Here is a 25,359-nt window from a genome sequence, read left to right on the forward strand (position 1 = left end):
AAGTGGAGTTGTGGCTCAACGTGGTAGAGCAAAGCCAGGCACGATGGCTTACACCTGTAATCCTAGCTACTCAGGAGGCTGAGATCTGAGGATCAAGGTTCAGAGCCAGCCCAGGCATTGAAGTCCATGAGACTCTTATCTCCAATTAACCACCAGAAAACCAGAAGTGGTGCCATGGCTCAAGGGGTAGGGCAGTAGCCTTGAGCTGAGGAGCTCAGGGACATCACCCAGTCCCTGAGTTCAAGCCCCACAACAAACAAAAATGATACAAAAGAAAAAGGCTTTCTCTTCTTACTTAAACATATTTCTGGAGGAATAAAATACCAATTAAAAATTAAACCTAGGGGCTGGGAGTTTTGCCTACTGGTAGAATGCTTGCCTAGCATGCATGAAGACCCGGGTTGGATTCCTTGGTACCACATACTTAGAAAAAGCCAGAAGTGGTGCTGAGGCTCAATTGGTAGAGCTCTAACCTTGAGAAAAATCCACGGCCAGTGCTCAGGCCCTGAGCTTAAGCCGAGGACTGGCAAAAAAAAAAAATTAAACCTAGATTTTTAAAAATGAGTTAGTAGGCTGAATACCCTACTACAAAAGACAACCCTTTCCTTTAGAACCTGGGAGTGGAGAGATGGGCGCTGACTCTCCTTGTGCTTGGTTACTACAAGATTCAAAAAAACATTGCAACATGCCACGGGCATTTAATACAGGCCTTTACCAGGCCTTCTGATAGAGGTTAGAGGACTCAGGTCATATTATTTGGGGAATAACCTTATAAAATATTTGATATGGAAGCCATGCATGGTGGCTCATGCCTGTCATCCTAGCTACTCAGGAGGCTCAGATCTGAGGATCATGGTTCAAAGCCAGCCCAGGTACAAAAAAAAAAAGGACCTGAGACTCTTATCTCCAGCTGACCCCTAGAAAACGGAGAGGGATTTGGCTGGATGATAGGGTGGTAGCCTTGAGCTGAAGGGCAAAGGGACAATGCCCAGGCCCAGGGGTAGGGCGGTAGCCTTGAGCTGAAGAGCTCAGGGACAGCACCCAGGCCGAGTTCAAGCCCCATGACCCACAAAAAAAAAAATGATATGGTACTGTAGTATGAAATGAATTTTGAGAGAATGGGGGGTGGGGGGGATAAACAACCTTCTTTGCTATTCCAACTTACAATGTCCTCTCCTTCCTAATATTCTACCATTCCTAAACATATAACTTCAGATTTAAAATCCTTAGGGGTGGGTTCAAGCCTTCATCACAAAACCTATCCTAAGAACAGCAGATCCAAGGCTAATTGGTTAATAAGAATAATTTAAGATCCTTTAACAACAAAAAAAATGTTCATTCAAACATCACTAATTTAGAGTTAGTGACAATCAAAGCATCCTTTAAATTCCACTCCAATCATCTAACTTTGGCTTGTTAATCAACCGCAGCAATTGCAGATGGACTATTTAAGATCTTTAAGACATTTCTTTGCTTTCCAACAATATTGCCTTCAGTGTAATTTGTACTTTAAGGTAGTAATTAAAAATGAGTCATATCATACTATTTACCACAGCAAAGACATAGAACCAATCCAGATGCCCCTCAGTACATGACTGGATCAAGAAGATGTGGTACATACACACAATAGAATTCTATGCTGCCATCAAAAAGAATGACATCACCCCATTTGTAAGGAAATGGAAAGACTTGGAAAAAATCATATTAAGTGAAGTAAGCCAGACCCAAAGGAACATAGGCTCAATGGTTTCCCTCGTTTGTAATAATTAGTACACATCCAGGACTCTCCTAGCAGAGAATTATAAAACCTAGGTACATAAGGTCATATAGGATAAGACTAAATGAAAGGATCTCTAGGATATGGAAACAAGAGCTTTATCTTGTGTGATTGTTGTTCTTAATGTACTATGTTATTTCTCTTCTCTTTTTTTGTCCTTTGGTTAATCTCATATTGTTACTGTATCTGACTTTGTTACCTGGAATACTGGATATATGTTTATTTGCTTATTTGAAATAGGAAAGGGAAGGGGGAAAACAAGGTGAGCGGAGGGTGTGGGGGAAGGGAACTGGGGACAAAAACATGATGAGAACGGGTATCAATGTGTGAGAAGTAATGCACCTATTACCTGGTGAATGTAACTATAACCCCTCTATGTATTACCCCGACAATAAAAAATAAAAAATAAAAAATTTTTAAAATAAAGAAATTTAACACTGCCAGTGAAGAGAGGTTCTTCAGCAGGGAAAACACTTTTATCTTGTGAAAACCCTTTGTTTTCCTCCCTCTTTGGTAATGTCTGCTTTGGAAAGAAGTGACTTTCAATAAAACACCAGTGTGTATTTTTTTAAAAATGAGTCTTATCAAGCAGGTCTATCAAGACTAGCTGTAATTAGTAACCAGTGGTAATATGCCCTGTTAAATATCTGCACTACATTTCAAACAGACCATGAAAAATCCAATCACAGACCCAGCTACTTCTACTCACAGGGGCTAAGACAGGAGGAGAATTGAGACCCAGGAGCTTGAGACAAGACTGGAAATAGAACTAGACCCTTTAATCTCAAAAATAAATTATTTTTTCCTTTATCTTAATGTCTGCACCATAGCCCAATGTCAAAAGGTGTCATGGTGGTTAATCTTCATGATCAATTTAACTGAATAGAGAAGCACCTAGGAAATTAGGAAAGCCCATCTCTAGCCTTGTCTACAGGTGTTCCCAGAGACAAGAAGATATGAGCTCTCTGACCTTATGAATGGTTTGATCCACTGATGGATCCAAACTTTGAGTAGATTACTGGGAGGGGTGGAACTATGGAAGGTAGGTCCTTGAAGAAAGAAGCAAGGAAGTAGGTCTCTGGGATCTTGAGGGGCTGTATCCTGCCTTTTCCCTTTCTATTACGGCTCTGTATCACTTCCTATCTGCCAAGACATCAGCTGATCTGCCCCATGACATCAACTCATTCATGATGGACTGAAACCTCTGAAATCATGAGCAAGACAGGTCTTTCTTCCCTCAAGTTGATTTTGTCAAGCATAACAGAAACAGGGGCTTACCTCTGAGTCTTTGGCCTGCTGGTTACGGATGACTATCAAATTGTACAGCATTCTGTCATCATCCGCCTCAGTGTGGGACACATCATGAGGAAGACTCCATAAATTCTTTTCATCATCCCTGGCCAGCACTGCTCCAAATGAGGAATATGGGTTGTTACCACTGTATTATTAAAAATACAAGAGAGGGTAAGGATCTTGTTTTATATATGAATTCTATTAAGTATTACATGTATATATTCTATGTATAAATAATGCATTATTCTATAATATACAATATAACATACAGATACATGCACAATTATAATAAAAGATCTAATCATTAATAATCGCGCATAACACTACCATGAAACAAACCAAAAGTAAATCATTTTCTTAGAATTTTTATTAGTATGTATATATATATATATATATCAGTTGTACAAGAGGGGGTGTTCATTGCAATATTTCTACATATGCATACTGGGTCACACCTTCTATCACTTAGCCTCATCTCCTCGCCCTTATTCTTGAAACAATTTCAACAGATTTCATTGTTCTGCTTTCCTAATACAAATAAAGCACTTTGACCATGTTCACTCTGGTCCATGGTTGCCTGGCCCGCCCCACTCCTGTTGGGCCTATCACCCAACAGAGCTAGTTTAATGTTTCTATCTCCTTTTTCCCCTAATTTTTAGTGCATATTAATTGTTCCAATGAGTTTCGCTATAGCATTTTGCAAGTACATATGTATTACCATTTAGTCATACCCTCTATTGTTCAGATACATGCCTGTGTACATGCCTAGATACACACACAATTGTATTTCTATATTATTTGTCTTCTCTCATTCTCATTCACTCCTTCCCTCTTCTTCCTTCCCAGTCTCACAGTTAAGTCATGGTATGTGTGTATCTTTTAGGTCTGGGTTCCACAAATGACGAAAAACAGGATATGCAGCTTACTAGCTAATCTTACTCAACAAGACAATCTTCATTTTTTTCTTGTGAGAGACATAATTTCAGTTTTCTTAGAACTTAGAAATACTCCAGGGTATACATGTGTACTGCTTTTTCATTATCTATTCATCAGTTGTTGGGAACCTTATGTGATTCCATAGTTTGAGTATTGTGAACAGAGCTACAATAAACATTGAAACTCAAGCATTATGCATATATTAATTTACTTTCCTTGAGATACATGCCCAGTAGTGGTATGGAAAGGTAATAAGTGGATCTATTTTTAGTTTTTTGAAGAAACACCATACTCCTTTCTGTAGTGGTTGCACTAGTTCACATTCTCACTAACACTGAGTTGGAATCTTAGTATAATTGTTACTTATATTTCCATATGGCTATGAATGTCGTACATTTGTTCATGCATCTATTAGCCATTTTTATTTCTTCTGAGAACTGTCTGTCCTTTATTGAATCAGATTATCTGTTCTCTTACTGTTCAGTATTTTTGTAGTTCTTTGTATATTCAGGATTTTAGTACATTACCCATTGAACAGTTGGCAAAGATTTTTTTCTCTAATTCTGTGGGTTGTCTTTTGCCTCTTTTAAAATAAAAGAAGCTCTGGGAATGTGGCTTAATGGTAGAGTGCTTACCTAGCATGCATGAAGCCCTGGGTTCCAATCCTCAGTACCACATAAACAGAAAAGGCCAGAAGTAATGATGTGCCTCAAGTGGTAGAGTGCTAGCCTTAAGCAAAAGAAGCTCAGGGACAGTACCCAGGTCCTGAGTTTAAGCCCCAGTACCAACAAAAAAATATATAAATAAATAAAAATAAAACAAATATGACCAGACAGAAGTAATAACTACAAGTAAACATGAAATTCACCAACAAATTCCACAGAAAAGCCCAAAGAAGAAAATCCAATTGGGAATTCAATTCTTGTGTGACTAAAAGGAAAAATAAACATGAAGCAGGGGAACTCTGAACTCAAGGACACACAATAAACTTGAGAATAACACGTATACAATAGCTATCAACATTCTTTCGCCAAGAAAACTAAACAGTGGCCCTGTTCTGAGCATTTGTTTCATGACTCTTCATTTATGAGACAGAACTCATGTTTGGGCATCTAGAGACTAGCTGTGAACACTGTACCTGGTACCCAGACTTCACCCTCAGCCTACCACATAGCACAGGACAGGTATGGGCATGCTGGGGCGACTCACGTCATCTAATCATGCCTATAAAGCACGGACTACACCTTAATCACTGCGCTCAACACAGAGGGGGTTCCTTTCCCTAGACTTCACTGGAGTCAAGGATGAGAAAGACATGAATGAACAATCCTGCGACAAGGTCATTAAACATGGTGATAAGAGCAATAAAGAGGGCATTTGGGAGCCATGAGAGCACATAAAGACACTGAGAGAAGACACTAGTAGAGGGGGACATCAGACAGGCGTGGAGGAGGGAAGGCTTGGGCCATAAGTGAACAACAGGGTACTACAGGCAAAGGAAGCAGTGTATTAAAAGGCCCAGGGTGAGAGGACAGCAGGGAAGATGCATTAGAAGTCAGAGTCATTGCTAGAGAGAAGCTAAGGTGGCAGCTTCGGACTAATTCATGAGTTCATAAGCCATACTTTGGTTTTTGTGTTGTTGGTTTGTTTCGTGTTTTGCTGGGTGTGGGGCTTGAACTCAGGACCTAGGTGTTGCACTCTACCACTTGGAGCCACATCACCATGTGCACAGGTCATGTTTCAAACATTCTTCTAGCGAAGTTTTTTTTACTAAAAACATGGCAAGACTTGTAAGTAGGATTGTGACATGACACAGACAGGATCATATCGCTCGCGTGTGTGTGTGCGCGTGTGTGTGTGTGCATGTGTGTGTGTGTGCGTGTGTGTGTGTGTGTGTGTGTGTGTGTGAATCCTGGAGCTTGAACTCAGAGCCTGGGTGCTGCGTATGAGCTTTTGCGCTCAAAACATTCTGCCACTTGAGTCACAGCTCCACTACCATCATTTTTTAGTGGCCAATTGGAGATAACAATCTAACAAATGTTCCTGCTCCAGGTAGTTTTGAACTGCAATCCTCAGATCTCAGCCTCCTGAGCAGCTAGGATTATAGGCATGAGCCACTGTGACCAGTGAGGAACATATCTTCAAGTGATTTTTGTAGGATAAGTATAAGAAGGTATCCAGTAAGAAGTTAGGAGACTCATTAGGATACAGTATAAGGAGCCAGTGGCTCACACAAATAATCTTAGCTACTCAGGAGGTTGAAATCTAAGGATCATAGTTCAAAGCCAGCCTGGGCAAGAAAGTCTGTGAGACTCTTCTCTCCAATAAACTACTTAGAGAAAGCTGGAAGTGGCACTGTGGCTAAGGCAGAAATGAATAAGTATGTGATCTATCAGGTGAGAGATTGCAGGTATCAAGAATGAAATGGAGCTGAAGATAGGTGCATTATTCAAGACCACCACTGAGGGAGAAGTAAGGGATTTGAGGATGAATTCAAAGTGGGAGGGGGCAGGCGGAGACAAAGACTACACTAGGCTCTGGCTCAGTTGCCTGGATGGTGAGTGTTGTCAGTCTCGGAGGCAGAGCTAGAATGCCCTTGTGAACCTGGGATAGCAAAACACTGCAGGTGTGATATGAGGAAACAACAAATAAAAACAAATAGATGGCCACTGTCAGGGCCGCTGACAGACAGGTAAACTGAAGGCAAACCTCAAACTACCCACAACCATCATCCTGTCACAAGCAAGCACTAAGGACATCTCGAAACAGGAAGCAAGTACCAGTCACCAGATTGAGGTTCAGTGCCCTTCAAGGGAGGAGCCCTTGCAAGGCTAAAATGATAGGGTACAGATTAAGCTGCCAATCCAAGACCTCAGATTTGGGAAAGACACATGGGAAAACTGGGGCAAAAGGTAAGGCCAGGAGGTGGTTGCCAAAGCCAGTAGGAGTCAGTCACCTGGGCCAGCACAGGACCTGGGGACTGGGTGCTTCTGAAATTCATCTGGACATAGGGAAGAGGATGAGGGTCAGCAGAGGAGGAGTCAGACCAGGCAGGGCCACACTTTTCTTGCTCTGCTCTTACTCATTCTCACTTAGCAAATCACAGGGTTCCATTGCCTGTCCCTGCTCAAGAACAATGAGCAGATGATCATCACAGCTACTCAAGTGCAAGGCCAATCCTGACAAAAAGCTTGCAAGATCCCATCTCAATAAACAAATCCAGGATGGTGAGATGCATGCAGCTATGAGGAAGAGGCTGAAATCCAGAAGATCACAGTTCAAAGTCAGCCTAAGCAGAAAAAAATTCATCTCTAAAATAACCAGCAAAATGTTGGGCTGGAGATTTGATGCAAATGGTAGAATTACAAGCCATGAACAAGAAAACTAAGAGAGTGTGAGGCCCCAAGTTCAAACCCCAGTATCACACACACACACACACACACACAATGTATATTTACCATGTAGTGTGTGCTTTGGAGGCTATAAAACAAAAATGACCTTCTCTTTCCTAACCTGACTGTAATGCAATTGTGTGATTGTTTATTTTGTTTTTTGTGGTTTTTTTTGCCAGTCCTGGGCTTAAGCTCAGGGCCTGAGCACTGTCCTTGGACTTTCTCAAGGCTAGAACTCTACCACTTGAGCCTTAGCACCACTTCTGGCTTTTTCTAAGTATATGGTACCAAGGAATTGAACCCAGGTCTTCGTGCATGCTAGACAAGCACTCTACCACTAGGCCAAACTCCCAGCCCTGTGTGATTGTTTTTTTAAGTATACACAGAATGCCATAGGAGCACAGAGGAAGAAGTGATAAATCACACAAGACAAGAATGGAGTTTGAAAGAAGGTTTTATGACTGAAGGAAGTGGAAACAAGAAGGTTTTTTTTTTTCGTTGTGCCTCTTTTTGTTTCCCTTTCTTTTTGTCATGGTTCTTGGTGTATCTGTCTTTCGGAGGGTAAGGAAAGGCACAGAAGTGGAGGGACAAAAGGGTGAACATATGCAGCAGTGGTCTCACTAGACACTATGTTGAAAGGGAACTATACAACTTGTGGGTGGAGATGCAAGGGAAAGACCGAAGAGGAGGAAGAGGTGACACTGTCCAAAAAGAAATGTACTCATGGGCTGCGAGTCTGGCCTAGTGGTAGAGTGCTTGCCTAGCATGCAGGAAGACCCAGGTTCGATTCCTCGGTACTACATACAGAGAAAAAAGAAGTGGTGCTGTGACTCAAGTGGTAGAGCTCTAGCCTTGAGAAAGTCCAAGGACAGTGCTCACACCCTGAGTTCAAGCCCAGGACTGGCAAAAAAAAAAAAAAGAAAGAAAAGAAAAAAATGACTAAGAAAAGTACTCATTACCTGATTTATGTAACTGTAACCTCTCTCTACATCACCTCTACAATAACAATTTAAATATATATATATATTTTTTTTAAAAGGTTTCTGGAGACAAGTGTAGACATGAGGAGGAGGGGAGCGAGCGGGAGGAGCAAGCAGGCCTCAGGTGCCCCAGGTCGAGGAATTCCATTTGCGCATGTGCACTAAGGGTGGAGGTACATGGGAGACAGGACAGGAAGAAAGGTAAGTTGGGGTCAGACTGAAGACAGCACTTGAACTAGTGTCCAAGCTTTTTCTTGTACACTGAGACAAGTTACCTAAAGGGGTCTAGATTATAGAGGAATAATAGCTGGATGAAGCAGGGTGGAGGGGCTGGCTCAGAAGCTGTCACAATGAAATGCCCCTGGAGGGCAGCTGTGGTTTTCAGGGCCACTCCCTGAGGTCTGAGCAAAGGGCCCAGTGGGGCAAGAGCACAGGAAGAGATGGTCCCCAAACCAACCACAACCACAGCACTTGACCTTCAAGGAAGAGCCTTTGAGTGTGCGAGGGGTGCTGTTCTATTGCTAAATGAATACAGAATTAAATTTAAATTAATTTGGTTAATTAATAGAGGAGGCTGTGAGCAAGAGAAAATGAGGAGTGATCGTAGCAGTACCTGACAGTCCAAGGCTTTGAACAGGCCTGAGCCACCAGAACCTAGCTGCGGGTTTAATCTTTAAGCAATGCCTGCCTAAGATACAGGTGGCTTAGCCCAAGATTTACCTAACCTATCTTATCATCCCTCTGCAAGACTAAAGACAGTAAGATAAGAGTAACTAAGGCATTTCAAGCTTTGGGTTTTTTTTTTTTTGGTGGGGGGGCGCTCAGGACTTCCTGTTTGCTAAGTACACACTGTCTCATAAAGCCACTCCTCTCCATTTTTCAGACAGGGCCTCACATCATGGCCTAGTGCCTGGCTATGGAGCATGAACCTCCCTCTAAGGCTCCAGGAAAGACAGGATTGAGTCTCTCTCTCTCCGCAGCTGGGTGCCATGACCACAGGGCAAGAATTGAACTCCACACCCCCTTTATCAGGCAGGGCAAGACATCTTATGGGAACCCATCCAGTAAGGGGGACCCATTTAGAGTCACCTCACACAACTAAACCTTAGATCCCAATCCCCAAGACCACAGTTCTGCCAAGCCTGATTAATCAATCCTTTTCCCTTCTGTCCCCTCCCTGTATAATCTGGGGTTCATGTCAGTACCTCCAACTAGGGGCTGAGATGCTTCACCCATTCCAGCTTCCTTACAGGGTCACACTGATTCAGTGCTTTGCCTTTTCATTCCTACTACTCTACCACTGAATTTCTAACCGTTCCCCCACTCTGCTGGTCAGGCTTCTGGGCTAGGACTTGGGTAGAAGCTTGTCCTAGGACTCAATCTCCAAAGGTTAGGACTAGCACACATCCTACAGCCCAGCACCGAGGACGACATGTGGATGGAGGCTCCCCACACAAACCAGTAAAGGCCCTGGGGGGCGTCTCCCAGGGACTCCACCATTCTGGAGTCCTGCACACATTCTGGTGTCCAGCTCCACCAAGGCCTGCAGCGTAGCCCCAAGGCTACCGTCAACCTAGCCCCAGAAACCTTAGCGCTCTCCTGCCTCATATTTCCTCCGAAATGCGTTTCCTTTTTTTGAACTCTTGTCTCAGTCTCCCAGTTGATACATTTGTCCAGGCAGGGAGTACATCCAGAACCCTCCACACCCCCACATCACCCAGCTCTCAGGAGGAGAGTAAATGCAGCCGGGACCCCAGCAAGAAAGGAAATCCCTACCACTCACGCATAGCACCTTCTGGAATAATCCATACAAAGAACATATGACCCCGAATAACTGAGCCACTTCCCGCTTTACTGAGTCAGTTTCTCTTCCAGTATTGGAGAGACTGGCACAGCTGCCTTTCTGGCCAGGGCCCACTCTGGCTTCCAGCATTTTCTCTGATCTGCTCTTCTCCCCTCCCCCTTCTTCTGTCCCCCTTCTGTCTCCTTTCCTTCTTCCCTTCCTCCTTCCCTCCCCCGTCTTTTTTCTTCCCCCTCTCCTTTCCTCCTTTCTACTCTCCCTTGCTCCCTCCCCTCCTCCTCCTATACCTCTCTCTGTCTTGCCTCTCAATTGCATCCTCTTCTGTGTGTATAATCCTTTTATCTCCCTTGCTATCTCTCCCTTTTCTCTTGCTCTGTCCCTACTCTAGCTCACTCATTCATCTGTTTCTTCTTTTCCCTTTCTTTCCAGTTAGTCCAGTACCTTGGAATAGCCTTCTTCTTTCCTCTCTCCTCCCCTTACACACACACACACACACACACACACACACACACACACACACACACTCAGCAGAGACACTTCTCTAGTCAAAGGTTAAACACCCACTATTTACCCTTAATCTAACAGCTGGAAGGCAAATGGCTCACAGGAATGTTAAAATACAACCCACTCACCTCCCTGTGTCCTAACTAACTCCTCAACCTGCTCCCATCTAGCCCTGCCTAACGAGGAGCAGTGTCCCCCACCCCATGTCCCCAGACACTTGCCCGGTGGCAGATGCCCAGGAGAGGCAAGAAGCAGCAGCAGCTGCTGCTGTCCCTCACGGGCGGGGCCTCCTGGCTCGGGCCTGCTGCTCTTCCAGCAAAGCCTTGGCCCCAGGGACCCCCGGCAGCAGGCATCTCATTTTGCCCCATTCTTCTTGGGCCTTAATAAGCCAGGCTTCCGACTGGTCAGGATGAAGTTAAGTCAGTGGCGGCAGGCTCCTGGAGCAGCTGCAGAAGTATCTGTTGGTGACCACTGGACTCACTGGGTCCCAGGTAACAGTCCCCTGCATGGTCCTCCTCCCTGAGGCCTTAATCTCTGCATCCCCACCCATCTTGTTCTACAACTGTAGGCCTTCAGGGGAAAACAAGACAGAGCAAAATCTAAAGCAAACAGCCTGAGCAAAAGCAGTTAGGGAACCCTGAGAGTCCAGAGCAGGAAAGAGCTCCAGGGCTTGTAAAGAGAATTCAGTGCAAAAGCCCTGGGCCATGTGCCTCACAGCTCCAAGCAGACAGACAGAAGGAAGGGAGGGGCTGTCAATCAAAACCTTCCCTTCCTCTCCCCCTCCCACCTTCAGACATTTAAAAGATTCTGGAGAAAGTGAGGGAAGCTGCTTTGCCTCCAGCTACCATCTGCAGATGATAAATGTTTAATTAGCCTCAGGCATTGGAGACAATTTTCTGATGTTACAGCCTCACCCAAAGCTGCTTTTAGTCCCAAAAGGTAAGCAGAGGAGAGTGTCAGATTTCAAGCCTATCCTACTTCAACCGGAGGCTATAAAGCCTATAGTCCGGAGAGCTAAGTAAAAGAAGCTTTAGAGATGGCTGAAGCCTGGGGCCAGGCTCACAAACCACTGAGTAATTTACCAAAGGGGGTGGAGGTGCCTGGACTGCTACCTAGGTCTCTATGGAAGGGATTTGGAAGGCCTGAAAAATACAGCTGCTGGCAATTGCATGCAGTGCAGGTGACCTCACGTGACCTTGGTGTCACCCAGACTGGAACTTGTAAAAGAGCGAACAGATGGAACTTCCAGTGCTGAGAAACACATCAAGAGGCTGCTGCCCAATCCACTTACCACCACCTCTTCCCCCATGGAGGCCTCGGTGACTGACTCCCACAGCACCTGACTTCTAGACCTTTTCCTGCCTCCCTCCAAGCCACTTTGCCCTGCAAAGGAACAAGGCAATCTAAAATCCCCCACCCTCCCTCCCTCCCTTCCTCGATCCCCCACACACTCTATCCCATTTCTCTCTGCCTTGCCTTTCTTCTTTTTCTGTCTTCTTTCTTCCACGTTTTTCTTCTCTCTTTATTGCTGCCAGGACACATATTCTGCCCCTCACCCCCTTTCTAACCTATATCTGATTTGACATTTAAATCCACTTTAACATCAGGTGTAAACTTTGTTCTGCAACAGGTTTTGCTTTGCTTTATTTTGTTTTTGTGCCAGTCCTGGAGCTTGAACTCAGGGACTGGGTATTGTGTCTGACATCTTTAGCTCTAGGCTAATGCTCTACCATTTGAGCCAGAGTTCCACTTCTAGCTTTAGGGTAGCTAATTAGCAATAAAAGTCTTATGGACTTTCTGCCCAGGCTGATGTCGACCCATGATCCTCAAATCTCAGCCTCCTGAGTAGCTAGGATTACTGGCATGGGCCAATAGCACCTGACTAGAATTCTTTTTAAATTAACAAATAAAAAATAAAGACCACCCACACAGAAAAGCTTTTCCCAACTGATACCTGAACCCCAGCTCAGACCTGTCCTCTGGTCTCAGATTTGTCATTTCCACTGGAGCCTCTAGAAGACAGCTCAAGCCCAACCCAATCACCACCCACTGACTGCCGCAGCCCCGTCTCAGCTAGGTGAGGTCCAGCACACCCAGCCCCTCCCATCCCCCCACCCCTACTTCCAACACATCAAGAAAAAGGCCAGGGCCGGGAGTTTGGCCTAATGGTAGAATGCATGCCTAGAATACATGAAGACCAGGGTTCAATTCCTCAGTAACACATACATAATCCTAACTACTCAGGAGGTGGGATGTAAGGATCATGGTTTAAATCCAGCTCAGACATGAGACTCTTACCTCTAATAAACTACTCAGAAAAAGTGGTGTTGTGGCTCAAGTGGTAGAGTGCTAGCCTTAAGCAAAAGAAGCTCAGATACAGCACCCAAGCCTGAGTTCAAGCCCCAGGAGGGGCAAGAAAGAAAGAAAAAGAAGAAAACCCTACAGGCTTGAGGTTCAAACACCATCTACCTCAAAAACACTAAGCCAAGATGTCCCATCTTTAACATTAGAATTCTTTCAGTGTTATTTTTCACCAAGATCTACTTCTTTCTACAAATACCTTATACCACTCTCATTCTTATACAAAATAGCAATACAATCCTTTTAGATCTTTTCATTGTCAGTTTGTTTATTTTGTGTCAGAATTGGGGCTTACACTCAAGGCCTGAGCACTGTCTTAGTTTTTGTAGTCAGAGCTGGTACTCTACCACTTGACCCACACCTCCACTTCTTCTTTTTTTTTTTTAATTTTTTATTGTAATTAGTAAAAGGGTTACATGATATTTGCCAGATAGAAGGTGCATTAATTCACATACATTGATACCCTTTCACATGTCTTGGTACCCATTTCCCTCCCCCCCACACCCCCCATCTGTCTTGGTTTCCCCCCTTCCCTATCAAATTTCAAATATCCAAATACAAATAAATTCAATATATCAGATAACAAAGTGAGATACTATACCAATATGAGATAACCAAGGGACAGCAAAGGAGATGAGAGACAACATAGTACATTAAGGACAACAATCATTCATTATATAGCTTTTGTTTCAATATCCTGGAGGTCCTTTCAATTAGCTTCACATTATATGGCCTTATGTATCAAGATTTTGCTCTATTGCAAATCTCTGCTAGGAGAGCCCAAGGTTTCTACTGATTATGACGAATGAGGGAAACCATTGAGCCTAAGTTCCTTTGAGTCTGGCTTATTTCACTTAATATGATTTTTTCTAAGTCTTTCCATTTCCTAACAAATGGGGCGATGTCATTCTTTCTGACAGCAGCATAGAATTCCATTGTGTACAAATACCACAGCTTGTTGATCCACTCATCAACTGAGGGACATCTAGGTTGGTTCCATATCTTTGCTATGGTGAATAGTGCTGCAATGAACATTGTTGTGCTAGTGGGTTTAGTATGTCCTTGTTTCTGGTTGGTTCCACACCTCCACTTCTACCTTGTTTTTTTTCTTTTTCTTTTTTCCTGTTATGGGGCTTGAACCCAGGGCCTTTTCTCTTGCTAAAGGCTAGTGCTCTACCGTTTGAACCACAGCTCTGGTTTTCTGGTAGTTAATTGAAGATCTCAAAATAGGAGCCTAACAGGCTTTTCTGCCCAGGCTGGCTTCGAACCTCAATCCTCAGTCTCAGCCTCTTGGGTAGCTAGGATTACAGGTGTGAACCATTACCATTCAGCAAAATAATGTATATTATTATTATTATTATTATTATTATTATTATTAGAGTTGGGCTGGGAGCATGGCCTAGTGGCAGAGTGCTTGCCTAGCATGCATAAAGCCCTGGGTTCAAGTCCTCTGGACCACATATACAGAAAAAGCTGGAAGTGGTGCTGTGGCTCAAGTGGTAGAGTACTAGCCTTGAGGAAGTCCAAAGACAGTGTCCAGGCCCTGCATTCAAGCCCCAGGACTAGCAAAAACAAACAAAAAAGAGTTGTACAAAGGGATTACAACTCCATAAGTCAGGTGATGAGTACAATACTTCTTTCTTGGTCAATGTTACCCCTTCTTTCATTTTCCTCCGCGTTCCCCCTTCCATCACTATGCTAATATAAAATCAGAGCTGCTCTCCCTAAGCTCCAAGCCCTCCTAGTCACCCACTTTACTCAGGGTATAAGCCAAAGTCCAGGCCAGGTCCAGAGGTCAGCCATGAGAGCAACCTCACAGGCCTCTTTAGGCCTCTTCACTCCCCCAGCAGGGTCTTGCCACAGCTACTTCCTTCTTGATCCCAAGTTTCCCTCCCCGCCCCCCCACCTCCTCCAGGTCCATCCAGAACTTAAAATATATTCAGAATTACAATGCTCCTCCCTCCCTAGACTACCCATGTGTTTTCTAACACATGTACTTATCTTCAAGTTTAAGCATTGTTCTTACTGCTTACTAGTGTTTACTGTTTACTGGAACCTGAGCTGCCACCACCAGTGTGCAGAGAGAACTCCCACAGCTTTTGCTTGGCGATATATCTCAAGAACTTAAAGAGTCCTATCTGGCACACAAAAAATTATCAATAAACATTCACTGAATGGATGTACTCGTGTCTCCCAATTTCACAAGGCTTCAAGGGGCACAGATGAGGCTAGAAGCCGTCTCCTCCCCACTCTCCAAAAATCCCCAGGGTTCAGCTGTGAAGGTCATGGGCTTCCTGCCTCGTGGGAGGAAACAGATGATATGTCAGATCCTGACCAGGACTGAAGAAATGAACAATGAAGGAGCTTCAGACAGAGGGGAGGGGTACTGTTGTAAGAAGCCTGCCCTGACAAAGTGGCTTTCAACAGAGATCTGATAAAGTGAGTTTTCCAGGCAGGTAACCAATGGAAGAATATGCTTAGCAGAAAATGTCATTTTGTGCAAAGGCCTTGGGACAGAACTAAGTGTAGTATATCCAACGAACTAAGAAGAGTGGCTTCATCCTTCAGAAGGGTGGAAGGATAATTAGTTTTCCCGATGTGAAAATCTAAATCATGTTAATCACCCCACACTGGAAATCACCCTAAGTCCACTAATAGGAAGGGTAGGTGTCCTGGAATGTATTACAAAGCAATAAAAAGAGTGGTGAATTAAGCTGGCCACAACACAAAGAAGCTCACCGACCAAGCAAAGACAGTGGTGTGAAACGAAGCACACAGCTCTGTACACGGTTTAAAAGCAAGAGAAACTACAGTACGTCTCTGAGGTGTACATGGAGTTGGTAAAGCTTTAAAGAAATGAGGAAAGGACTCTTACAAAGGTCTAGGGAATAGGCAGTGGCTGGCAATAGTTATCTCTCACCCTCTCACCCTGAAGGGTACAGGGCACTAAGTGTACACTTCAGAGTTATTCTTGTGTGTGTGTGTGTGTGTGTGTGTCTCCAAGATGGAGACTTAAACTTGGTACTTGACCCTTTTGCTCACTGGCTCGTACTTTACCAACTGAGGCAAACCTCCAATCGCTATTTCGCTTTTAATATATAATATACATATTGTTTTTCAGATAAGGGCTCCTCCTGCTTTTGTCCAGGCCTAGCTCAGATCTTGATCTTCTTACCTCTGCCTCCCAAGGAGCTGAGCTATAGGTGGATGGCACCATGCCCAGCTTCTTTTTTTTTTGAGAGTCTTCCTAGCTGTTTCCCAGATTGCTGGCCCCAAACATTGACCTTTCTATCTCCATTCTCCAAGTAGCTGGGATTACAGGCATGAAAACTAGGCCTGGCTTTTAAAAAAAAAAAGTGTTTAAATCAAAAGGCAATGTAGGACACTGGCAGACAGTGCAAGGTATCCATTCACTGTGGACACAAAGCCTCACCAAAGCATTTCCACAGCACAAAAGAATAAAGTGCACAGTACTTGGCTGACACAAAACAAATATCAATTAAGCCAAATGAGAAAAGATTCAGTGTCCAACAAAGTAAAAGTCTTGGGGTTTTTTTGTTTGGTTGGTTGGGTTTTTTTTTTTTCATATATTTTTTATTGTAATTAATAGAAGGGTTACATGATATTTTGCCAGATAGATGGTGCATTAATTCCCATACATTGATACCCTTTCACATGTCTTGGTCCCCATTTCCCTCCCCCCCACCCCACCCCTCATCTTGTTTTCCCCCCTTCCCTATCCAATTTCAAATAACCAAATACAAATATATCCAATATATCAGGTAACAAAGTGAGATACTGTAACAATATGAGATAACCAAGGGACAGCAAAACAGATGAGAAATAACATAGTACCTTAAGAACAACAATCATTATATGGCTAATGTTTCTATATCCTAGAGATCCTTTCAGTTAGCGTCCTACTATATGGCCTTTTGTATCAAGGTTTTGCTCTATTGCAAATCTCTGCTAGGAGAGCCCAAGGTTTCTACTGATTATGACAAATGAAGGAAACCATTGAGCCTAAGTTCCTTTGAGTCTGGCTTACTTCACTTAATATGATCTTTTCTAAGTCTTTCCATCTCCTAACAAATGGGGCAATGTCATTCTTTCTGACAGCAGCATAGAATTCCATTGTGTACAAATACCACATCTTGTTGATCCACTCAACTGAGGGACATCTAGGTTGGTTCCATATCTTTGCTATGGTAAATAGTGCTGCAATGAACATTGTTGTGCTGGTGGATTTAGTATGTCTTTGTTTCTGGATGATTGGGTAAATGCCAAGTAGTGGAATTGCTGGGTCATAGGGGAGCTCTATGTTTAGTCTTTTGAGGAACTGCCATACTGCTTTCCATAGTGGTTGAACGAGTTTGCACTCCCACCAACAGTGTAGTCGTGATCCCTCCTGGCCACATCCCCTCCAGCATCTGTTATTAGTTTTCCTGATCCTGGCCATTCTAGCTGGAGTGAGGTGGAATCTTAGAGTTGTTTTGATTTGCATTTCTTTTATGACCAGAGATGTTGAGCATTTTTTCATGTGTCTGTAGGCCATTTTTGTTTCTTCTTCAGAGAAGACTCTCTTTAAGTCTTTGGCCCATCTTTTAATGGGATGGTTGTTACTTTGGAGATTTTGGTTGGGTTTTTTGTGGGTCATGGGGCTTGAACTAGGCCTGGACACTGTCCCTGAGCTCTTCAGCTCCAGGCTACCACCCTACCCTTGAACCAAGCCCAACTTGGAGATAAGAGTCACAGATCCTTTTGTGCCCAGGCTGGCTTTGAACCTTGATCCTCAGGTCTCAGACTCCTGAGTAGCTAGGATTACAGGCGTGAGCCATCATACCTGGTAAAGTAAACTCTTTTAAGCAAAATTTACTTGTTTGCATGTGTGTGTGTGTGTGTGTGTGTGTGTGTGTGTGTGCACTCACACAGGTGCTGGAGCATGAACTTAGGCCTCACACTCTTTTTTTTTTTTTTTTTTTTTGCCAGTCCTGGGCTTGAGCTCAGGGCCTGAGCACTGTCCTTGGACTTTCTCAAGGCTAGAGCTCTACCACTTGAGCCTCAGCACCACTTCTGGCTTTTTTCTACGTATGTGGTACCGAGGAATCGAACCCGGGTCCTCATGCATGCTAGGCAAGCACTTTAACCACTCCCGGCCAAACTCCCGGCCCAGGCCTCACACTCTTACTTGGCTTTCTCGGCTTTCTCACTGAAGGCTGGTGCTCTACCACTTGAGCCAGGGCTCTATTTCCAGCTTCCTGCTGAGCAACTGGAGAGAGGAGTCTCATAGACTTTTCTGCTCTGCCTGACTTTGAACCTTGATCTTCAGATCTCAGCCTCCTGAGTAAGAATTACAGAAGCCACCAGTGCCCAGACAAAGATAGTACAACTGCTTTAAGACCTCAAAAAGGTTCCTTGCTGGGCATGGTGGCTCATGCCTCTAATCCTAGCTACTCAGGAGGCTGAGATCTGAGGATCGAGGTTCAAAGCCAGCCTAGGCACTAAAGTCCATGGGACTCTTATCTCCAATTTACCACCCAGCAAAACAGAAGTGGTGCTGTGGCTCAAGGGGTAGAATGCTAACTAAGCTTGAGCAAAAGAAGCTCAGAAACAGCGTCCAGGCCCTGAGTTCAAGCCTCAGAACTTGCCAAAAAAAAAAAAAAGTTCCAGATAACCTCCTGTGTCACATGATGATGAATGAGGGGAAGGCATTTCATCCTCCGGGCAACTTCCCGTGCCATTTGTCTTTGTAGACACAATGAAGTTGAGGATCCTAAGGAGAGACCATCCTGGAATTTAGGGTAAATAGTAAACCCAATGACTGTGCCCTGCTAAGTGAAAGGAGAGGAAGCTTGAGATTCAGAAAAGAAACACACAGAAGACAGAGGCAAAGGAGAGACCACAGAAGAAGACAGAGGCAAAGGTGAAACTGCTGCCAAGAAACTGCTGCCAAGAACACCAGGAGCCTCCAACAGTGAGAACCACCAGAGTGACCCTCAGATTGTGGTCCTACTGACAGATTTCAGACTTCAAGAATGCTGACAGAAGATATTTCTACTGCTTTAAATGAGCAAGTGTGATGGAATGGTTGAAACTGCCCTAGAAAACTTCACTGCACCCCCCTCGTGTTTCTTTTCATGTACATGTTATAGACAAATTAGCCTGCTGCAGGCACACAGACCAAGTATGCCAAAGCTCAGATCTCACAGGGAAGTTGACACAGTAAATCTCACCTGGTCCCCTCCTTAGGTAATGTCAGTCTCATCTCACATATGATTCAGAGACTGAACAGATCTCTGGCTTTCTCTGCGACTGACGGACGCCTGGGTTATGATCAGACCAGGCATCTTTCTCCAGGTCCAGACCTGCTTATATGTTTCCTGGGGTGAGCAATGCCTGTGCAAGAGTTGGGGTGTACACTTGCCTAGGGGGGATATGATATGAAGCCCTGGCTTCTATCTTGGCCCTGAACAGGACGGGGGGGGGGAGAAGAAGAGAGGGAAGGGAAGGGAGAGGAGGAGAGGGGAGAGGAGGAATGAGGGAGAAGGAAAGGGAAAGGAGGAGAAGGAAGAGGAAGGAGAGAGAGAAGATGGAAGAGGGGGACTGGGAGGAGGATGAAGGGGAGGAGAAGGGAGAGGAGGGGAAAGTACTGTTTGTCTGTAAAGCAGCAGCACTGGGCAGCTTTAGAGCTGGAGAGAAGAGCAGGATCTAGCCTTCCTGGACCACATTACCATCTCTAGAATCTGTATTCCCATCCAGTGCGTGGAACACGAGCTATTCCACAAGGCAGAAGCCTGTCATCCTGGAGGCCCTTCCAGATCACAGACCACTGAGCCCTCCCGTTCCACAGAGGCCACTCAGAACTCCCCTTAACCTCTCAGCCAGTCAAGACCCCGGCCTCCCACCCCCAGGGCTCACAGGGCAGCTTTGTGTCTCACCTGAAAGAGTTCAGGGCTGGGAATGTGGCTTAGTGGTGGAATGCTTGCCCAGCATGCATGAAGCCCTGGGTTTGCTTCCTCAGTACCACATAAACAGAAAAGGCTAGAAATGGCTCTCTGGTTCAAGAGGTAGAGCACTAGCCTTGAGCAAAAGCATCTTAATGACAGTACTCAGGCCCTGAGTTCAAGCCCCAGGACTGTCCCCCCCTCCAAAAAAAATACTAGCCTTGAGTGAAAAAGCTCAGGTACAACATCTAGGCCTTTAGTTCAAGCCCCGAAACTAACAAAAATTAATAAGAAGGAGAAGAAGAGGAAGAGGAGGAAGAAGAGGAGAAAGAGGAAGAAAAAGTGGGATTATCAGTCTGAAAGTGAACTGAGATCAAAAACTGATGAGAAATACAGTGTGTTTAGAAATCTTGGAGGAAATAGTGCATGCAGGAAAATCATCATGTCCTCTCCTGCCATCTCTTCTGAGTGCTGAGCCCCTGGGGAGTAAATCAAAGAAGAAAACATTCTCCTAGACAGTAAAGAATGTAGTGCAAAAAGGAAGAAAGGTATCTGCACACAATGCTTTTTTTTTCCTAAGTGAAAATAACGATGACACAAAGAATTAAGTTCTCCATAAAATAATTCTGACCATCTGGCTACATGACTTCACCCCATTAATATTTCAAAGCGAGGCTCTGAGAAGCAGGAGGGCCATTCCTGAAAGGCTAGAGATGAAGTTACCTAATCACCACAAACCACTGGGTTCACCCAGGGGCCTGCAACCATATCTACACAGAAACCTGACCAGGAACGTTCACAGCAGCATCATTCATCACAGCCAGAAGTAAATGGGGAAAAATCCCACGTACATCCATCAACTGATAAATAATAAAGACAATGTGATGCATCCACACAGGGGAATACTATTTGGCCATCAAAAAGAATGAAGTGGGGATACATTTTAGAACACAATGAACCTTGAAACTAAAAGACTAAGTACAAGGTGCCAGACATAAAAATCCACGTGTCATATGATCCCATTTCTATAAAATATACAGAACTGGCAAATCTATAGTACCAAGAAACAGATTTTGTGGATGGGGTAGGAGGAATAAGAAGAGTGAGTGGGGTTTGTTTGGGACATGATAAAAATTAGCTGACAGCAATGGTTGTACAACTTTGTATGTGGATCTCAATTTCACTTTTTTTTTTTTTTTTTTTTTTTGCCAGTCCTGGGGCTTGAATTCAGGGCCTGAGCATTGACCTTGGGCTTTCCACAGCTAGAGTGCTACCATTTGAGCCACAGCACCATTTCCGGCTTTTTATATGTATGTGGTAGTGGGGAATCAAACCTGGGTCTTTGTGCATGCTAGGCAAGCACTCTACCACTAGGCCAAACTCCCGGCTCAATTTCATATTACACTGAAATAACACTGAACACCAGTGGCTTTTCAGGAAGCTGAGATCTGAAGCTCACAGTTTTGAAGGCAGCCTAGCCAAGAAAGTCCATGAGACTCTTGTTTCCAGTTAAGCACCCAAAAAGCCTCAAGCCTACCACAATAAATAAGGGTGACAGGAAGATTTAAAGCCAGATCTTCAGATGGTCTAAATAGGAAAGAATGTATAAGACCCATAAATACACAAATGCCAGTGCCCCACAGACCCATTAATAAGCTGCTCATGGAAATGATGCCAAAATGACACTAAGCCACTCACAGCCACATGCTCAGAACAGCCATGACACTTAACAGTTATAACTTATTCAACTGTTTACTATGTGTCTGTCACTCCATGAAACACCTGTCTCCCTCCATTTCTCACTGCAATCCTTTGAAGTAGGTACCATCATCAACCCCATTCTACAGAGGAGGAAGTGGAGGTGTAAATATATTTAATAACCTATGCTCACTTACCCAGATGGGTGACTCATTCCATTGCAAGCAGACTTGTGAATGCAATACCAAGCTCCCACCAACCCTGCCCACTTTACATAGGTTGGAGAGTTCACCACTGGAATCCACTGGGTATAAGACAGAGCTCAGGGACAGCACCCAGGCCCAGAATTCAAGCCCCAGGGCCCACAAAAAAAAAAAAAAAAGAGCAGTGTCTAAGTATAAAAATAAGCAAAACCATCAACTGTAGCACTCTCAGAACATCAGAAATGGCCCAAAGCTCTGAGGACAAAGCTATAACCCAAATGTGCAATTCAGCACAGCTTGGTTTCAACTTGGCCACCACAATGCAGAAACCAAAGTGAGAGTACTATTCTCAAAAGCAATTAAAAAAAAAAGTGTACTGACTATATATTGCTATCTATACAAATAACACAGCTGACAGATATATGTGCCTACTAAATAGTGTAGAGCTGGTGATGATCTCTCCACAGCTAAAGCATGGTGAGGAAGAGGACCCAGGATTGTGTGACCAAACAGGACTGCTGGAGAAGACCTGGAAAAAGAGCACTGCGGAAGGGGTTGACCAGGCAAAGATTTCCTCCCCTTGCTGCCTTGAAGGCCAGGGAGAGTCTTCCTACAGCACACAGTGCAATGCTAATTTTAAGATAGCACAGGTTGGAGGGGGTTACGTAAGACCTTTCCAATTCAAGGGAAATGTCTGGGCTTGAAAGACTAAGTCATGATTTAGAGAGAGTTACGAAAGTGGCAGGCTCTTATTTGCATACTGGGATGAGTGTGTGTGTGTGTGTGTGTGTGTGTGTACTGGGGCTTGAATTAAAAAACTGGGTACTGTCACTTAGCTCTTTTGCTCAAAGCTGGCATTCTACCACCTGAGTCATAGCTCATTTTTGGGGGGGGGAAGTGGGGAGGTTGATAGAGTATTGGAGGTGAGAATCTCAGACTTTCATTCCAGGGCTGGCTTTGAACCCAGATCCTCAGATCTCTTGAGTAGCTACAATCTCCTGGTGTGAGCACCCAGCTATACATACTTCTAAAGAAAGAAGCTGGCTTCGGGATTTGCTTTACCCTACTTTATATACTGCATCTTAATTTTATTTATTTACTTTCATTTATTCTCTTAAAGTAGCTTTACGAAGATTTGCCAGTGAACAAAGCAGTTTACAGATACTGTGTATCTCGATTCATGTCACCCCGTTCCACATTCTCACCCAGTTCTTTCTATTCATAGCCAGCCCTCAGCAGGATGTAGCAATATCTTAAATTCAGCAAACTCGAGCTAGCAAATCATTGTTTAAAAAAGCCGGAAAGGAAGAAATCAGAGCCCTGAACAAGAGTGTGCAGTAGGGCTTCCTCACAAAGCTATCCGCTTTGCAGATAGCAGGGGGAACATGGAATAACCTCTCAGTTCACAGCTCAGGCTCCGAGTCCGTGGTTGAGGGTGCTTAGGTGCCCACGGGACAGCATGCATGTTTCATGAGAACTTCCTCACGGAGATAATAAAATGAAAAACAAAATAAAATGTTTGATAATTGAAGGATCCCATAGCCAACTTCTTTGTGAGTGAGAGAGAAATCCATCAATGAGATGCTGCATAGTAAATATCCAGGCTCGGTGGTATTTTCAGAGAGCCCGGTGGAGACGTCTTTCTCTTCCCCTATTCTCTTTTTTTTTCTTTTCCATATTTTTTATTGTAATTAGTAAAAGGGTTACATGATATTTGCCAGACAGAAGGTGCATTAATTCACATACATTGATACCCTTTCACATGTCTTGGTACCCATTTTCTTCCCTAATTTCTGTTTAGGGACTAAGGCCAAATTCTCAGCATATGCCACAATCTCACCTGGGTCTCCCTGCTTTCCCAAGGTTGGAGAGAGAGACAGACACAGAGATAGAAAGACACACAAAGAGAAGGAGGGAGAGAGCAGAGACAGAGGATGGGGAAGGAGAAGAAGGAAAAAGAGGAGGGGAAAGAAGGGAGGGAGGGAAAGAGGGGGAAGGAGGGAGGCAGGGAAAAACAACCCAACCTCCACCAACAAACTTCTTATGCAAAGAACCTGTAAGCCTAAGACTCTGTATCCACAGACCCGAGGGCCCAGGGGCCGGGTGGGCGCCCCAGGGGCGCCCCAGGAGGGCGGCGCACACAGGTACCCAGCCCAGCCCGGCACCCGGGGCTGACAGCGGCCAGGTGGCCGGGGGCGCGGCGGGGACGGACACCCACCTGACCAGGGGCTCCTTCTCAGGCAGCGCGGGCTCGTCCAGACACCGGCACGGGCAGCAGCAGGCGCCCCGCAGCCAGCTCCGCAGCCCCATGGGGAGCAAGGACGGCGGCAGCCGGGCCGGGGGTCGTGCGCATCACGCGGCGGCCAGGAGTGGCGGCGCTGCGCAGCTCGCGGGCAGTGGACCGCGCGCGCTGGGCGGCGCAGCTCGTCTTTCCTGACCTTTCTGGCTCGCTCTCTTTTTAATTCCCCGGGCGCAAATCGGGGCGCATGCGTCCCCCGGACGCCCCACTGCTGCCCTCTAAAGACGGCCTCGGGACTCCAGCCAGGCGCCGCGGGCCGGGCCCGGGCCCCGAGCTATTCATAGTCTTTATTGGCTTCCCGGCGGCGGGAATGGAAGCCCGCCCCGCCCTCCACGCGGAGTTCAGGGCTCCAGTGCAGTCTGCCGGTCACCCCACGCGCAGCCCGAGGACGGAACCTCCTCTCCCTCGCCTCCATCGCCCACGATGGGCACTCTACCTCTCGTACTACACCTCCACTCCGAGCTCTGGGGCTGGCTATTGATGGGGGTCTTGCCATGGTGTCAGTCTGAGCTGGTTTCGAACCATGATCCTCGCGTCTCAGCCTCCTGAGCCCCCAGAGCCGGCCCACGGCGTGCTACCCTCTCTCTGCGTGTTCCGCTTACACGTCCCGCCGCGATCTGCGCTACACGCCCTCCCCGAGAGGTCACTGGAAGATGGCAGAAGCCCCGTGAGCTCCGGGGTGGAAGGCGAGACGGGCCGTGAACCCCATCATCACGAGACATCCAAGTGGCGGCGCCGGTGCCACGCACCGCACATGACTCTAGTTCCAGGCCGGCCTGGGGGGCTTAGGGCTTCCCACCGGCGCCAGCCAGAACGGAGGCTGAGCGTCGTCCTCTAAGCCGAGCGGCGGCTTCCTGCCGGATCGCGAGAACGCCGGGGGACGCTGGCTTCGGGCCGCCTGGGCTGACGGCGGCGGCCCGGAGCCCCCGCGCACCCCACGGCGGCGGGCGGGACGCACACGCCGCAGCCGCCGCGCGCCGCCGGGGCGGGGAGGGGGCGCAGACCCGCTTCTGTGCCCGGAGCCCCGGGCTGGGTAAACTCTACAGGCTGGCCTGAAACCGCTGCGAGGGTGGGGCCGGGAAGGGAGGACGCGCGCCTGCCCGCCCGCAGCGCACCGCGCTCCGCGTGCACCCGTCCGTGCGTCCGTCCACAAAGGACCCCGAGCGGTCAA

At 45.7% G+C, this 25,359-nt stretch overlaps 1 protein-coding gene across 1 annotated transcript in view; it reads right to left on the reverse strand.

Annotated features, from left to right (window-relative positions):
* Positions 1 to 24,326, reverse strand: part of Mreg (melanoregulin) — a 48,792-nt gene extending 24,466 nt beyond the window's left edge. Inside the window, exons 1-2 of the mRNA XM_090354381.1 lie at positions 24,108 to 24,326; positions 3,056 to 3,215 (exon numbers count right to left, since the gene is read on the reverse strand). Of these exons, the coding sequence (XP_090210507.1) occupies positions 3,056 to 3,215; positions 24,108 to 24,199 (252 nt within the window). The 5' untranslated portion in view covers positions 24,200 to 24,326. The remainder of the gene's footprint in view (positions 1 to 3,055; positions 3,216 to 24,107) is intronic.
* Between the last annotated feature and the right edge of the window lie 1,033 nt (positions 24,327 to 25,359).

The sequence above is a fragment of the Megascapheus bottae genome, chromosome 21 (genome assembly GCF_031878675.1).
Source record: "Megascapheus bottae isolate mThoBot1 chromosome 21, mThoBot2.hap1, whole genome shotgun sequence".
In the NCBI taxonomy this organism is placed as follows: Eukaryota; Metazoa; Chordata; class Mammalia; order Rodentia; family Geomyidae; genus Megascapheus; species Megascapheus bottae.